The 16,785-nt window shown below is 50.1% G+C and overlaps 1 protein-coding gene across 1 annotated transcript in view; it reads right to left on the reverse strand.

Annotated features, from left to right (window-relative positions):
• The window catches only part of LRIG1 (leucine rich repeats and immunoglobulin like domains 1), a 101,294-nt gene extending 85,798 nt beyond the window's left edge, over positions 1–15,496 (reverse strand). The window contains 3 exon segments of the mRNA XM_068154312.1: positions 14,846–15,219; positions 15,222–15,361; positions 15,364–15,496. Of these exon segments, the coding sequence (XP_068010413.1) occupies positions 14,846–15,219; positions 15,222–15,361; positions 15,364–15,496 (647 nt within the window).
• Positions 15,497–16,785: the final 1,289 nt, after the last annotated feature.

Consider the following 16,785-nt stretch of genomic DNA (forward strand, 5'->3'; position numbering starts at 1 on the left):
AGATGTAAGAGAATTCAGGGACAATTCATCTGCCGTGACAAGTGCACAGACACCAAACCCAGCAGCAAAGGCTGAGCACCCATCCCTGTCAGGAGTTGAAGCCCACAGCCAGATATGCCTGGCTGAGCAAAGGTTTGTTTTCAATTATAATTGAGATTCCTCTAACAATAACTGCATGGCGTCTGGCACCAACACATCTGAGCCTTTGAAGTGGTTCTTGACTTCAACGGGAAGGGGGAGGGCAAAAAAGGGAATCAATCAGCAATTTCAGTCCAAGTCAAACCTCCTCTCTCAAGAGAAAATGTCAATACCACAATTCCTCAGCACACCAGAAATGTGCCAGCAAAACCCAAACAACCCCCAGACTTACATCAACATAGCAATGGATCTGCACTAGGGTTGCTGCTTTCACCTTCAGAAAGAAGGTTGAGATATATGGGTCAGTAGTGCCAGACACAGGAGCCTTCCTATCATAGTATCAGTCAGGGTTGGAAGGGACCACAAGGATCATCTAGTTCCAACCCCCCTGCCATGGGCAGGGACACCTCACGCTAGATCAGGCTGGCCAGAGCCTCATCCAGCCTGGTCTTAAACACCTCCAGGGACAGCACCCCAACCACCTCCCGGGACAACCCATTCCAGGGCTTCACCACTCTCATGGTGAAGAACTCCCTCCTCATGTTCAGCCTGAATCTCCCCACCTCCAGCTTCCTTCCATTCCCCCTAGTCCTATCACTACCTGAGATCCTGAGAAGTCCCTTCCCAGCCTTCCTGTAGGCCCCCTTCAGATACTGAAAGGCCACAATTAGGTCACCTCAGAGCCTTCTCTTCTCCTTCCTGCTTCCCAACATCTCCCCACAGCTGCCTCAGGTAGCATGATGCTTTGCATCCCCTTCCCTGTCACTCATGCCTGCAATAAAATGCTTGTGGGAAGAAGCATCTAATGCTTAGAGCCCAACGACGTACAGTTAAATCAGAACAGGCAAGGGGAACACGTTCCCTGTTTAAAATGTCATTGCTGGCCACCCAGCCCCACAGAACAGGCTCATTTCTGAGCAACAGCAGCAGCTCCCACTGAGCTCTTCCACTAACACTCATCGTGGATGAATATTTGGAGCATTCATGATAGATTGGAAGAGCAACAAACAGGTGCTGCACCATGCCATCTATGGGGTGCTGGTGACCACAAAACTCAACCACCTCTGGACACACTCAGGAGAATATCCAAAGGAGGCTTCAGCTAGTTTGCAGTGCCTGCAGGTAGCCCACAGAGCTGCCATACACCTCTGATTCCCTTTCAACTATGTCTGTCTCTAGGAATCTAACCTCCTTTTCAGGTCTGGCCTTAAGTGACATTGGTAGGATCGCCAGGGAAGTCAGTGCATGAGCAGGGCAACAAACCTTCATTTTAAAATGCATCTTCTTTATCTGGTTTGTTCAACTAAGCACAGCTGTGATTTACCAGCAACAAGGTGGCAGAGCACAACAGCTCCCAGAACAGAGGATAGTGGGTTTGACTGGAATGATGTTCATTTTAAGAGGGATAAAAACGCCTCATTCATTTTCCCCAAGTCACACCCAAGTCCTACCTACTCTTTTTGTAAGGTCAGGCAGATTCTGGAAAACATCTTCTGGCTCAAAACATTTGCAAAATTACAAGAATCTGCTCCACAAATCTTGAGGCTGCTTTGTTCAGGAATGCTGACATGTGGGCAAAGGGAAATCAAAATGTTCCCCTGAAAGCTGCAGAACACTTTTAAAATCTGCCCAAGATAAAAAATGCAAGAGTCAAAATTCTGAAGGAAGTGGGAGTTTGCTGCTGCATTTCAAATACCACCTCGAACATGCTCTTCCAGCACAGGAACATGGCTGTGCCAGGACAGTCTGCGTGCCTAGCAAAGCCAATGGCCTCTGTGCTCCCCTTAAAGCAGGGCTGGTGTTTGGAATGAACAAACAAAACAACTTCAGATCAAGTTGTCTTGCTTTTATGGAAATCATCATGTTGTGAAAAAGCTCTGGGCACAAAGTCTCTTCTCCTCAGACAGGACACACCCACTTCCCAATGCCTCCTTATCCACAAGCAAAGGGCAAGCATCCCCCTGCGTGCATGGCTCCTGGGACAATGCTTGAGCTGCTCTCTGGAAGCATCCATTGCATTCCATGAAACTGAGAAAACTAGACCTCTAGCTTGCTTATAAATCCCAGTATTTATAGGCTTACATTAGGTGAGACAGCTCTTCAATGCTTTAATTACAGGTCTGTCTTCAGGCCAAGGAGTCATATCCCAAGCCAAGTCTGCTGGTGGCCACCAAAACAAGGCCCAGCTCCTGCTGTAACAATGCCGCTGCTGTAACAGCTTGCCACTTATTTCTGCCCTGCTCCCCAGTGAGTCCCAACAGACACCAGATGAGGGCTGGGGAGATGTTTGACTTGTGATGGCCAGGCTTCAGGACCTGTGTCACAGCACTGGGCCATACAAATGCAGACCAAGGGTGGAAAGCATCTACTGCAGAAGGCTGAGCAAGGGTCAATCAGCCATATAGTGCTCCCAAAATTCCACCAGATATCCAGGGGGAACATGGCTGGTTCTTCTTGGCTTGAAAGCCACAGAGAACAGCAAAGGAGCCAGCAACTGAAGGCCTGACAGGAGAAGCAATACTGGAGGGCTCTTTCCTGGCTCATCCCCTGTCTTTGCCTCTCTGTAGACCTGGACCTAAACAGGTCATCTGCAACTCTCTCCCAGGAAAGACAGCTGTGTGCCCAGAGAACCAGCTCCAGTCCTCCAGGCATGGCTGGGTGGCTTCAAAGCCACTCAAACCAACCAAGAGGGCCTCTGCATTTCAAACCCAAAAAGTAGGAAAACCATACAAAGGCATTTCAGCTGTGACAGACCACCACCCCCCTAAAACCATTAAGGCACATTTTCCATCCAATCCCATCTCAGTCCTACAAGGGCTGTTGCTGTTATTTGTCACACAGCAGTGTCAGGAAACTGACTTCCAAAGGCTCAGAAATTTTCCTACCACCAGCTGCAAGCAGCACAGGGAACCTGAAGGGAAGGGGAGCCAGCAGCCTGGGGAGATGGTGGGCCAGCAAGAGATTGAAGGGATGATGCATCCTGCAACAGCCAGACAGACTGTTTTATAACCAGGGTCAGAATCACTCAGGAAACCATAGAGGAAGCAATTGGAAATTGTTGGACTGGGGAACTTCCCCATTTTGTTTCCAAACGTGCAGGCCCTTAAGCCTGTGCTGGATTCCTCCTCTTTTAAGCCATGCCTCTCACAAACAAAGCAACATTAATTAGCACACAGTCCCAAAAGCATACCTCCTCCTCCCCCCAAAAAGATAGGTATGTGTTGTTTTGGCTTAAGTCTGCAGCTTAATCACGCACGGCCTGTTCCCCAGCAAGCCCCACGCTGGCATTAGGACTCAGCACACAGGGTGCCTGCAAGCCTCGCCTCGGAGCTGGCTCGAGTGCTCGCAGCTGGAGAGCGAAGCGAGCGGAGTAAACAGCAGCGAGCGGAGCCCGGCCGCCAGCCCGCACACCGCACCGGCTCCTGCGCAGCGCCGGGGCTGCCAGCAGGGACTGTCACCTGCGCACGGATGGGCTGAGCGGGGCAGCATGCAGGGAAGGTGGTGGGGTACAGAAAAAAGTACTGTGCAGTCTGAATAAAAGGAAGGGCTGGGAGAGAGAGAGGGATGCAGCACAGCCCCAGTGCCCCTGTCACCTGAAAGGGCAGCTCATCAGGTTCTTGCTAGGCAGACCACAAAGTGATAGCACTTGAGACAAGTGCTAGGAGCCATGAGAGAAAAAACGGTCACAAACAGCTTGGGTCGCTATCTGGCATCACCCAGAGATGCTGCCTGGCTGCACAGCTCTGCCTTCTCCCCACCCTTGCTATAAAGCCCAGACCTTGTGAGGAGACAGGGGTCAGTCCTGCCCTGCTACAGGGCTGCCAGTGAGCAGGGAAATGTAGACATCCACGGCCACTGCTTCCCACCCATAGCCTATTGCTCCACACCCATCGGGCCATGAAGGCATCCTCTTCCTGGAAACTGTGCTCCAAGAGAGGAGCAGCAAGTCACCAGAAATGATTCCCAGCTGTGGCCATAGCAGTCACAAGGGCTGGCTGCTCTGGCAAAGACTCCCCCATCGCATGGGTGGCACCGCTTTATACAATACAGGAGCAACCAACCATGCTGCTCCCCAAAGGGGTCAGGATTCAAGTGCTACCTCCCCTTCTCACAAGAAGGTCCAGGGCAACCCTGCACCAAACCCTCCAACTCCTATGCATAGGTAATAGCTAATGCCAGCACCATCCTAACAAGATTCTGAATCTCTCCTTAAGCAGTCTAACAGAGGTAAGCAGAGTACATAGCAGCATTGTCTCACTGCTGGGTCTCTGTTATCAGCTTCCCTGCTGGGATGGTTTAATGGCACTACTCTTCCCCACAGAGATTCTTTTATGTCTCATACGGGATAATTTCACACTGCTTCCCTTCCCTTGGTGGGGATACAGCCACCCTTCCCAGCTGCTGCCTATGAGACAGATAAATTTGAAACACCTAACTCCTCAAATGAAAGTAGGCCAACAGCATCAAAAGCTCTGGAGGTGAGACTATTACACAGCCTCCTTTCTTCAGGAAACTGGGTAAAAAGCAGTATCTGCCTCAGAGATTAAACCAGGGAGAAGCAAAGCCAACTGCTGTTTCAAGCAGACAGTGCAAGCCAATATATGCTGTCAGATCTGTACAACTGTCTGTCCAAGATTATCTCAAAGACAAGTACACGTCTCTGCTGGTCAGGTAAGTTAAGAACTGAACAGGAGCTCCTGAAAGGGGTTAAGTTCACCAGTAAGTCAAAAGCCAAGCAACTTCACTGGGGAGTGGGACTCAGACCCAGAGTTAGAAATGCATTTATAAAAACTGCAGGAGCCAGCCCCTTGCTCAACAGGCAAACCAAGTGACACCACTGAAGATCAAAGTGGTCTGAAACCAGAAGGTAAAGCCTTAGCCCTGCAGACTTTCTGAACCAGAAAAGTTCTCACCCACTGAAAGAAGTGGAATCTGCCTTGGCACCATTTCACCATCAACAATTTTCTAATCTAACAGTAAGAGTTCATTCTTCTGCTGTTATGAACAGTCTTCCAAACCTCTTAACTTCATCAATCTCAACAGCTTTTGGGTGGTCACCATCTCAATAAAGATTAGGAAGTGAGAAGGAGGATATACAAGAGGTTTACAACCATGTGAAATAAAGATAACAACTCTCACAAATGCATCCAAATCAGAGAAGCCTGAAAATACACACTATCTTATTTACTGATTTCATGCAGAATGTGTACTCTGCTCCAGAAATAATCTAAAGAAAGCCAAGAACTGACTTAGAAAACTTACTTAAGGAGAAAAGAAGAGAAACAGAATTGTTTATAGACCAACGCTGATAGGAACAGCACAAAAATATGCTTAGAAATGTAGAAAATATTATGACACCTTTCAAAACAAAACATCATATGGTTTGAATCTCCTAAACTGGGAGAAACCTCCTTTTGCCAAAACAAGTGAAATACGAGTGTGGACATGACTCTGCCACCTGGTTCAGAAGGAAACAAAGGTTTACAGTGAGTTAAGCTGACAAAGAGCAAGGGATGCTCTCAGCAAGGGCAGACCACAGACAAAAGAGAAGCAGCAGCCAACTGCCCCATGTCAGCAGCACTTGCCATCTCTGCACTGCCCATGCCACCCCCAGGTGTAGGAGTGATGAAGTAACTAGGCATGAGAAAAGAGGGTGGGGAATATCCCAGTGACTCCCAGGTCATGAAGAGATACCTCCTCACTCTTGGCAAGTCTCAGAGTGGTCACTACTGACATAGGTCATGCACATATCCCTGCCATACTCCACATTCCCTTGGGGCTGCAAAGCCCAAGGTGAAAGGAAGAAATCCCATGGCTCTGTGCAGCTTTGATTCAAGGTAACCAATTTGTGCTGGGAAAGAGCCAAACTTGGGCTGCCTGCTTATGGACCAGCCGATGCTGTCCAGACGGCTAGAGAACATGTTTTAGGTCTGTGCTAAAGGAAGGCTTCTGGTGCTTTTACACAGCTCTGAAACCTGGGTGGACGGCAGGTGACCTAGACATCAAGAAACAAGCAAAGGCTGCTTGGGGCTGCTGTCCAGGCAGTGGCAGTGGAGAGCTACCTCCAGCCTCCCCCCTGTGCACAGAGTGGAGGAAGGAGAGGCACCAGTGTTTGGACAACTGGAACACATTTAGGGGGTGATTTTTCACAGGGCCTTCAGCCAGATCATTTCCTACAACAGCTGTTTTATTACCCATGATAAAACCCACAGACCAGACTCCTCCGTCCACGAGGTCTCCCACCACCCCACTCCTACAGGGGCATCACCCACATCAAATCCCACCAATGCAGCACCTTTGCTCCCAGGATGCCTCCAGTATCACATCTGTAAATGCAACCAGAAAACAACAGGCAGTAAATCCACCATCTCCATCTGATTATCTTCCACCAAGCCTTGGGCATATCCAGTTCACCACCTTTAAGCCCAATATTCAGCAATGCTGGTGATCCAACAGCACCCGCCAAGCACTGGCCCACTGGGCAGCCATCACTTTGTAGAAACATTTTTTAGAAGATAGATAACATAGGAAACCTGTGTTTATACTGGCACACAGCAGGCTAAGCCAGACATTAAGTGCACTTATAAGCCAGCTCTGTCTACAACAGCTAGTCAAAATGTGTTTGGAACCAGCAGTGTTTGGAGAGGCTCATTAGTAGCTGCTGTTGATGGTAAATTCTCCAGCGCAGAAGAGTATTCACAACATCAAAACACAACAGGGTCCCACCTTGGTAGATGTCCATCCCAAAAGCACAGCCTTTGGGCAACCAGAGAGACACACACTGGTGATGAAGACAGACCCATGCCCCTACGTGTGGGGAAGCAGCACAGCCCTGACTTTGCATTTTACATCTCTCATTTCCTTCTTGCACCTCTCCAGGCATCTGCAGCCTTTCTACAGGGAGCAAAAAAACCCTGCCAGCTGGAGGTGGTGGTCCAGGGGAAAAAAAAGCATCTTGTTTCAAAAACTTTGCAGCCAAATTTCCACTGAACTCAAGGGGTACTTTTTCTAATCTGAAAGGATTTGTCTGAAGACAGGTGCCTTGAAGAGAAGGGAAACATTCGCAATATGCAGCCTGTATAGCTAAGCGGGGTTTACAAGACATTAAGTTTACTACTGCACCTCTGCAGATTTCCATAATTAATGAGATTGCCCCAGGGGTCCAAAAAAAGACAAAGGAAAATTCGCAACAGTTAATGCCTCATTATGGGCAGGCAACATCAAGACTGCCTGACCTCCTCCTAGAGAAAGAGGGGAAAAACAAAAACACAAATTCTCTCTCACAAAACTAGGGCTCCCAAACAAAGCTTTAGGCAGCTAATGCGTTGTTAAATGCCATTTGTGCATGACACTCGAGCATACATTTTAATGAATCGGCAGCTCTGTGCAAAGATTTTTCACTTGTAAAGGGCCTCTGACACTTTTCCTGCTGAAATCCATGCAAAGCCACTGCAGCAAACTACAAAACTGCCACTAATGCAAGTAAGTACCCAACCATTCTGCCTGCACATCCAGCACGATCAACAAACCACAGCTATCTTCCTAGTTTTTGTTACAGACTTCTCCTTCAATTCCTTCTCAGTCTGAAAACATAACCACGCAGAAGCAAACCAGGCTGCTGGAACGGGACGTGACACGTCATCCCATCTTGAGGTGCCCCCAAAATAGTAGGGTCTGCTCCTAGACTTCTCCAAAATTATATGGTTGTGGCTTGAGAGACAACGTGCTGAAAGTATAATGAGGGAGCATAACATATTACATATGTTGTGGTCCTGCTCTGAAGCTGGAAGAGGCTGGGGCTGAGGGACTTGGGCTGCAGTGCCGGACTTGGTTAACTATTAATGGATGACTCAGCTATAACAGTAATCGGTATTTCATGTTGTGTGCCGGCACAATGTTGCCATCCCCGTCCTTGACTTGGGCCCCTATGCACCACAGATGAAAGTGAAAAAACCCACCCACCTTGTAGCACATCATTTCATAGCTGGACATCGACATACCAGGAAACAGGAGAGGGGGGGTTATTAACTCTTTGCTCCTTCCTGCAGCTTCACGTTTTGCTACTTCCTTCACATATCACTTAATTAAAAGAAAAATAATAATCAAAGGCCCTCAGGAGGGTGCCCAGCCTCCCCAGCTTACATGAAACCACAAGCAGACCAAGAGGCCGTTTATTCACCAAACTCCATGTTAAATCACTCCCCTTGCCCCGAACAAGGCGTTAATTCCTGCCCACCCCCGGTCCTACAGTGCTGATGAACCTGGAGCCCGGATTTTCTGCAGATGGCTCTTTCCAGCACCATTAACCTAAATTATCTCTACTCCATTTACCCACATGACCCCATCCAGCTCCACATTGCAAAACAAGGGAGTCACACTGGGCAATTAGGTTAGGAGCACAGAATGATTATGTTAAAAGCTGATGAGCTGAGCTAACTCAATCCAAGGTGTCTGGTGGGGCAGTCAACAAGATCAATTAAAAGCCCTGCAGCCCTAATTGAGAGTTTCTGGGTGCGGCTGATATACAAGTCAGGGACAATACCCAAGTTCTCATCAGAACTGGCTACCGGGGAATGAAAGCCATCATCCCATTTTACAGCCACTCAAACTTCAAGACACGACTTTAACTCCTCTTCCAGAGATCAAAGCAACTAGAATCAGAAATCAGGCATTGCCTGGACACAGCCAGGGCCCTCGGGCACTCAGCAATTCCTAGCTGTCCCACAGAGACAGTAGGACTGCACTCAGGAGCCCAGGTGCATGCACAGTCAGGAAGGTGTTTCTCCATCCCCTGGGGAAGCACTTCAACACGAAGCCACCTTGAACCCTTTCCGCATGCTTTGCTAAAGCTGCACAAGAAGCAGCATCCTTCCAGGGCTCTACGACTTCCCTGTACCATCAAGCCCCATCTCAAAGTGCTTCTGCATCTGCCTAAATCCTCACCAGAGACAAGACTCCAGCACCAGCTTAACTTCAAGCAGGGAAGTGAAATCTCACTCATGTTCAAGGAAGCATTTAAGTACCTGAAGTGCTTTGCTGAAGTGCCTGAGCTCCCAAACATATCAGTTTACCACCTAGTCTCTTGCTGCCAGCAATTGAAGGGAAAAGGCAATCAACCTCACATTTGCTCTTTCTTCCCTTAAACTCCAAGCAGAAACGCTGCAAGGCTCAGCCACCCCCAAAGCTTACATCCAGAGAGCTGTAGAGCAGTTTGCACAAGCACAGGAAAAAAATATTAAGCTGTATCTAGCACATCATAATGGTTTATTTTTCTAGAGAACAATTGATGGTGTGTTCATTTTTTCGGCTGCCTACTGAGATGCTCGTTCTCCCTGCCCTGGGAATTTTCCCTCTGCAGCATCTCCTCCCCCAGCTCCCAGACCATCCATTCTCCCCTTTTCAAACTGCACCCATTGTAAATGGCACTGAATATTAACATAGCCCATTGAGCACTTGCTCCTTTTGTATGGGACCCCTGCGTTTCAAATTGCAGTCGCAGTAGAGAGGAAAAGCCTCGAAGTGATTAAATGCCATGAAGTTGCTCAAAAGGAGACAGGAATATGCAGAAGAGGCTGAGGGGTGCTAGGGCCTTTCACTTGACACCTGGGGCTTCTGAAAGAGCTGGAAAGGCTTCTTGGTGGGGATATACTAGCCTATTTAGGATTCATCATGAATCTCACAAGTACTTCTAATCCTACTCTGAGATAATTTCTGCCCCAGCTATGGCTCGATTAAGATGAGATCAGACAGCAGTTGCAAAAGGCTTGCTCCCAACTGCTGTTCTCCAGTAAGTATCATGGCATGCTGAGGGTGGTCAGCAAATCCTGACACATGTTCACACAGGAAGGGTGATTTTATTTGCAAGTGTATTCATGCATAAGTAGTAGACCTAGAGAGGCATCGACTTGCAAAGAGAGGCTTTGCTGTTAACCCACCAGGGCCATGCCACAGCCCCAGGACTGAAGACTTTCCCCTCCAGACTACTGAAGACAATGTTCCAAGTAGCACTAAACTCAAATGTGGTATTGCAAGTTGAACAGGATTTCTTTTAAAAGCACCAGCAGCTCCCAACACTGTTCCACTTCATCAGGAAACCTTCCTTGGACCACCACCCAGGAGGCAGCTGCTAGCTTTGCAGAATTTCTTGGAATTTCCACTCTCTTTCGCCAAGAGGAGGGAGGGGGACCCAGCCACCTGCACCAATCCACATCCCTCTCTTCTAAACCATCCTTCCAAGCCTAGCAGCCCCCCGGGCAGCCAGCAAACAGTGAGGGCTCCACAGCTGCACAGGGCCAGGCACCTCAAGCCCAGGGTGACGATTACTTAATCTTAGTTCCATTATTTCAGCAGGGCTGAAAGTAGGACAGGCAAGGGAGAAGCTGCCAGCAGCACACTCTGCTCCCAGCACTGTCAGCAGGAGAGTCCTCCACTACCTTCTCTTCCAGCATCTGCAGAGGATTACAAGTTACCCTGGAGCCCAAGAGCACCATGCACGCAGGCAGCCACACGGCAAATTTTCTGCACAGCTCCCCTCTGCTCTACCAAGCAGGCAAAGAAGCTACCCCAAGATGTGCAAGCAGAGCAACGATCTGACACAATAAAACCCCCAATTTAGCAAGAAATTTAAGATAGAAGATAATTTTGAACGCAAACATTCCATTTAGTTCCCTTCAACAAAATCTTTGCGTGCATACACTTGAGCACACTGTAAGTTTGCTCCAGACTCCTAGTTCAAATGCAGTTCTAGGCCCCAAAACCATTGACAGGCACATAAATAATTATCAAAAGCATCCAGATGCTTTGCCCAGCTCTCTCCAGAGAGCAGCAGCACCGTGCAAGCAGCCAACATCCACCCAGCTGGTGCCTCAGGGAAACTTATCCATACAGCCAAACTCCAGAGCCTCCCTGGGAAACCAAGAAGGGCTTTCAGTCCAGCTCTCTGGGACACTTGAGGATTGATTCTGCCTTGTTCCCAACCACACCAGGCACACACTGACCCAGAGGCAGAACAGGCTGTACACAGATACCCACTATCCCCCAAAAATCTTCCCTTAGTCATTTTGGTCAAACACATACAACACATCTGTTTAAAATAAAACCCTCCATTCATCCAGACCACGGCAGCAATGAATTAGCTATCCAACTGGACAGCCCCAAAGCCTTCTCACCATTAAATCTGTAGCCAAAATACTATTGCTCTATTACTAATAAGGAAGGGGAAAAAACGTCCCTCATATATGATGCCTAAAAGAAGTGTCCCCTTGACCACTCCTCAAAATTAAGAGGAGAGATGGAAACAATGTATGCAGATAATGTGCCATGCCTCAGAGCCCTGCACCAGGCTTTTCTGGGCACAAAGTATTCCGTGCTTCACCTTCACCCCAAAGTTTATGCCCTGTATTATACTAATGTAAAAACAAACTTCAGACAAACATTGAAATGCATGAAGCATCTCCAGCAGCTTTGAAGTGAGACAGTGGCACAGAGTGGGATGCTCCCGGCATCCCCCATGGAGCAGAGAGTTTTCAGAGCTGACAAACCCACAGCGGTTGGGTGCTGCAGCTCCTGCAAGGACAGCACAGGTCACGCCAGAGCATTGCAACATGCCCTCCAAAGCGCTGCTCAGCCAGCAAGTCCTGCACTTACATAACTGGCAAGCAGTACTGAGCTGCCTGTTGCTTCTAAGAAAAATAACAAATAAATCTGTACCACACTGCACTGAGTGCCTAGAGTGCACCAGCTTTCTGCCTATCAGTTATGACTTCTGAAAGCTGGGGAGAAAAATGACAACTCAAGGCGCTCTCTCTCTCTCTCCAACAGAGAAGTAGTTTCAAAAGGTCCCAATGCTTTTCTTCGGTACTGATAATCATGTTGACAAAATATGCAGCATGATTAAGACTGTTCCAGAATCCTCCCCAGTGTGCCGAACCACATTTCCAAGCCTACAAACAAAAGCTTTATCTCCAACACACTGAAAACCAACTCCCAGGCACAGCTTCAGATTGTGGCACTTATTAGGGGAAAAGAGATAAACTCCTAAGGAGGGATTTTTTAATAGCATTTTAATGAAGTCAAAGCACAGCCACCACGAGTCACTGAAAACAGGATTTATCTCCTGTCAGTAATCCAACATGCCCAAGCTTATCACCCCAGGGAAGGTGACACCTTCAGTGGGAGACACAGCCTGCCCAGAAGCAATGGAGATGAGGGATTCACAGCTCACTCATCTCACCTCAGTTTATAGTCAGTGGACCTGCACCGCAGGCTGCACACTTCTACATCAGCCCAGGGCCATGGCAAACCTTTACATTTGTTATTTGCTTTCTGCTTAAAACACCAAAAAGCCTCACAAAGGAGAAGTGACATGGTAGCAGCAGAGGTGTAACTTTTCTCCAGCACAGGGTGCTTTTATAGAGGACAATGAACTACTAAGGAAAGGGGGGGGAAAAGACAACTCAGCAACTCTCAACACCAGAAACAAGCATTTATGATCCTACCAATCATAAAAATCATGCTTCAGCTTTGTGTCCCTAAACCAAAGTAAGGAACTGCAGCGATGTTTAGTGATTAGGAACAGTATCACTTTAAAACCAGAAGTATGCTTATGTCTGGTTTTCCTATTAGCTATGGAGAAGGAAAACACCCTTAATTTTGTGTTGCCAGGTATGAGAGCTATCACAAATTCCCACTTCAGCTAATTCTTTGGTTAGTTTCAGATTTACAAAAAGTTACAGAACTTACACTGTTCAAGAGGTTAAAAGATCAACAGTTCACAGGTCCCTGGCAGCAGATTTATGCGTGCCACTAGTTCACCAATATATGTAAACCAAACTCGAGACACTCAGAAATCTGTTCCATAACAAAAAGACACTCCTGGGTATTAGCACTGCCCCAAAAACAAGCACAACAATAAATTTGTTCAGACTGGGCTATTAGGGCATTTCTCTGAAAGAACAAAGACACATTATTTTAACGGGTGTATGGAGACGTGAAATTAGGCTGAGAAGACTAAAAACTTGCCCCAAAAGGTGCCCAAGGCTGCAGGAAGGTTCCTTCAGAGCACATAGCAACAGGTGAAGGGGATGAGTCAGGGTTTTAATGAAGAGGCCACACGTTCCTCTCTGCATAGTGCCTGATAATTTCATGCAAAACAAGGCATTTCTGCATCCAGAAGTGAATTACACCAGGGGAACCTGACAAACCTCTAATAATTCTTCTTAATAAGGAGCTGGATCATCTCCAGCGACACTTCAGTGACTGTTCTCTCTCCTGGCAGAGCGGAGGAGTATCTATTACAACTCGAAGGTTTATAGATTCAATAATCTATAAATCTGTTCAAACAGCAGAAAGACCCAGCCACAGAAACACCGAGACACTTTTCCCTCTCCCGTTCTGGATCCGTATTTCCCCAAGGTTAGCTAAGAGCTGAGGACACTTATTTTTACAAGTTTACGAGCGCGCACAGTCTCAGTGCTCTTGCACTGTCACTGCCAATGAATCGAGCTGTCAAAGCCGAGCACACTTTCCCTTTCGAACCTCCTGTGCTTCGTGTCTGATGTTGCATTTCAGCTCTTATCAGGTCAGAGCAGCAGTTACACAACGCAAGCAGACCCACTACACTTTATGGGAAATTGCAATCATGTCGTCCTGCACTTAGGCATGGACCTGACACTTTAAAACACCCTTCTGGGGGTCTTCAACTTTGCGTTTCCCACACTGAAAAACTAAAAACCTAGTTTTTTATTGGCTGTATTTTTGTATCAGACAACTTCTGTAACACATCTATCCTTCCTGCCCCACGTTCCTCCCACAGGGACAGAAGGGGGTCTACTAGCCACCAGGTGCTGGGCTCCAAGCTCAGCTGCCATCCAGGACATGCCATACACCGCAGGTTAGTAACTTTGATAGGGAAGTGCCAAGAGACTCGCAGCCCACCACGCAGCTTCGACTGGAAAGCAAAACCTGTTTTGTTGTGGGTTTTTTTTTTCTTGAAACACCCCAAAAGTGCCACAAGAGCCCACGACACTGTGGCGGCCCACGCTCGCTGTCCCATCGGCTTTCACACCTTCCCAGTAAGCAGCTCCAAACGTCAAAAGGGAGAGCGTGGTCCCAGAGCTGGGGCCCATATTTGGGCACCTGGGTGCGGGGCGCGATGCTGGCCCCAGCGCAGGGCTGGGACGCGCCCCGGGTTGGAGCCCCAAGCCGGGCGGGGGATGGAGGGATGTCCTAATAAGGATTCGGGAGCCTAAGTCGGCCGTTATTTCCAGTAGCTCACATCCTTAAGAAACCAAACCCGCTCCCGGCCCTTCTTCCACCGAGACACCCCAATAGAAGCGAAGGAGAGCCGGTCCAGAGAAGGACCGGGCGGGCACAGAGCCCCAAGCTCCTCTCACCCGGGCCCGGCACGGCACCCGCCGCCTCCCCATCGCCTCCATCCTTGCTTGGGCTAAGGACCAGAGAAGACCACGGACAGCGGGGGAAATTTCACACCGCGCAGCTCAGCGACTGCAAGGCGGCGCAGATCACTGTACTTAAAATAAATAACAAACCTAAGTTTTGTGGAGTTTTGCTCAAAGGTGAGTCTTTTATTTTCCAAGTCCCCAAGTGTGTCTAGCTCCCGGCGCACAGCCCCCGGCAGAACGGGACTACCCAAAACCCTGCTTCACCCCCAGCCCCTTACTCCCCGGGATCCTTTCCCGGTACTCACACGTGCCGCGGCCAGCGGGGCAGGTCCTGGGGCACGGCGGGCAGCGCCAGCCCACCGCAGCTCAGCAGCTCCTCGCCACAGGCACAGCCGGAGGGGCAGTCGGCGGCGGCTGAGCCCAGCAGCCCCAGCAGCAGCAGCGCCGCCGCCGCTCCGCCGCCCGCCCGTGACGGCACCGCCATTTTGTATCCGGCACCGGAGAAGGTCCGAGGCGGGAGAAGGCGGCAGGAGCGGCCCCGGCGCGGAAAGCAGCTGTAACGCCGCAGGGCCCCAGAAGCGTTCAGCGCCGCTCCGCCGCCCACAGCATCGCCTCGGCCGCCGGCGGCGCGGCCCCACGGGGTGGTCACGGCACCGGCATCCACCCGCCAGCAGGCGGGCAGGCAAGCACCGCCGGGTGGGTCAGGTCCGCGTCTCCGCCGCGGGGAGCGCCTCCTCCTTCACGCTGCACAGCTCCGGCCCAGCAGCCTCTGGAGCTCCCCTTCCTCGGTGCGCTCCCACGGGGCTGAGAACCGCAGCGACCGCCGCCCGCTGCTCGACCGCTGCTGGCCCAGCCCGACCCCACCGCTCCCCACCCGGCCCGAGCGCCGCTCGCCGCGGACCCACGTTGGCGACACCGCAACATGTAGCCGCGCCGCCCCCCGCGCGCCCGCCCATTGGCTGGCGGCTGTCCTCCGGCGTGCCCGCGCGCCTCACCATTGGCCGGAAGGCCCCCCCGGCGCGGCGCCGCGGCGTCCCATTGATGCCGGCTTCTTGTCAATCAGGGGCGCCAGGGCCCGCCTCCCTTTCCCACTCCAGGTGTGAACGCGGGCGGCCGCCCCCCACCCCGCGCGGCGCTTCTTAAAGGGGCCGCGCTCCTCGCTCTACCACGGGGAAAGTGAGTCAGAAAGCCGCCTGCCGTGGGCATGGACGAGCAAAAGCAGGGCCTGGCCGCACACAGCCCCCGCACCCCGATGTGCCCACAACCGTGGGGGCCTCTTCTGGTGGATTAATCACTCGAGGCACGTTGCATATCAAACCTAAATGGTAGGGTCCACTTCCCAAATTCAGTTCTATTTTTGAAAGCCGGGCACACACCAGGTGTACAGGAGCACACAGTACAAATCAGGGTGAAGCACGACTTATTGGATGCCTGCAGCAAGATCTTCATGGGCAAAATTAATTGCAAAGCATCACGATTAATATCCAGAGTCTTCATTTTGAGGCTACTCTGGAACAGAGCAGAGAGCATCCAACTATCTTTGGTGAAGTTTGGATATGCCCCACGTTGCATGCACAGGGGGAAACTCTGGAAATCCTGAGGGAGGAAAAGTCAGCTTTCAGGAAGGACGTGATATGAGGTGTAGACGCTGGGTTTGTCGATAGGTTAAGATCTTGCCCCAGAATGAGGGGTTTGTCATTTCAGCATTCCCACCTGAAAGCTCAAGCAGGCGCTATGAGGAGCAGTGCTAGCTGTTAATGGTGTGGCAGTTCACTGCTCTCTATTTACTCCACCTGCGCAACTGTTTGGCCTTTGGGACAGCTTCAGTTGTATCAGATTGCAGCGATTAATGATAAATGGAAAAGCCAACCTCTGCTTCTCCCTGCTCAGCACTGAGGTGACCAGGACTTCCAGGCATCCTGTCCCACCTTCCTGGGGACAAAACACTCAGCGTGCCAAGCCTAGGTGATGCTCACTGGTGCAGAGGCTCTCAGCAGTGTGGCCAGAACCACTCAGCATCCCTTGCAGTATTCAGCCTGGCACCGGGACCCTCGTGACAACGATCCTTTACAGCACAGACTTTCCAGGAGGCATCAACAGGCTTTCACTAGTTAAAACCTGGTGTTTAGGCTCCTGTTATGCGATTGGGAAGGGCGGGGGGGGGGGGGGGAGGGGGAAGTGGGAGAGTGGCTTGGGGTCTTACCTCAGCTTTCAAGAGCAGGACAAAACAGGAGAATGGCTTACA

Source organism: Melanerpes formicivorus, unplaced genomic scaffold (genome assembly GCF_026170545.1).
Source record: "Melanerpes formicivorus ecotype bairdi unplaced genomic scaffold, bMelFor1.0.p_v2 SCAF_28, whole genome shotgun sequence".
Lineage (NCBI taxonomy): Eukaryota > Metazoa > Chordata > Aves > Piciformes > Picidae > Melanerpes > Melanerpes formicivorus.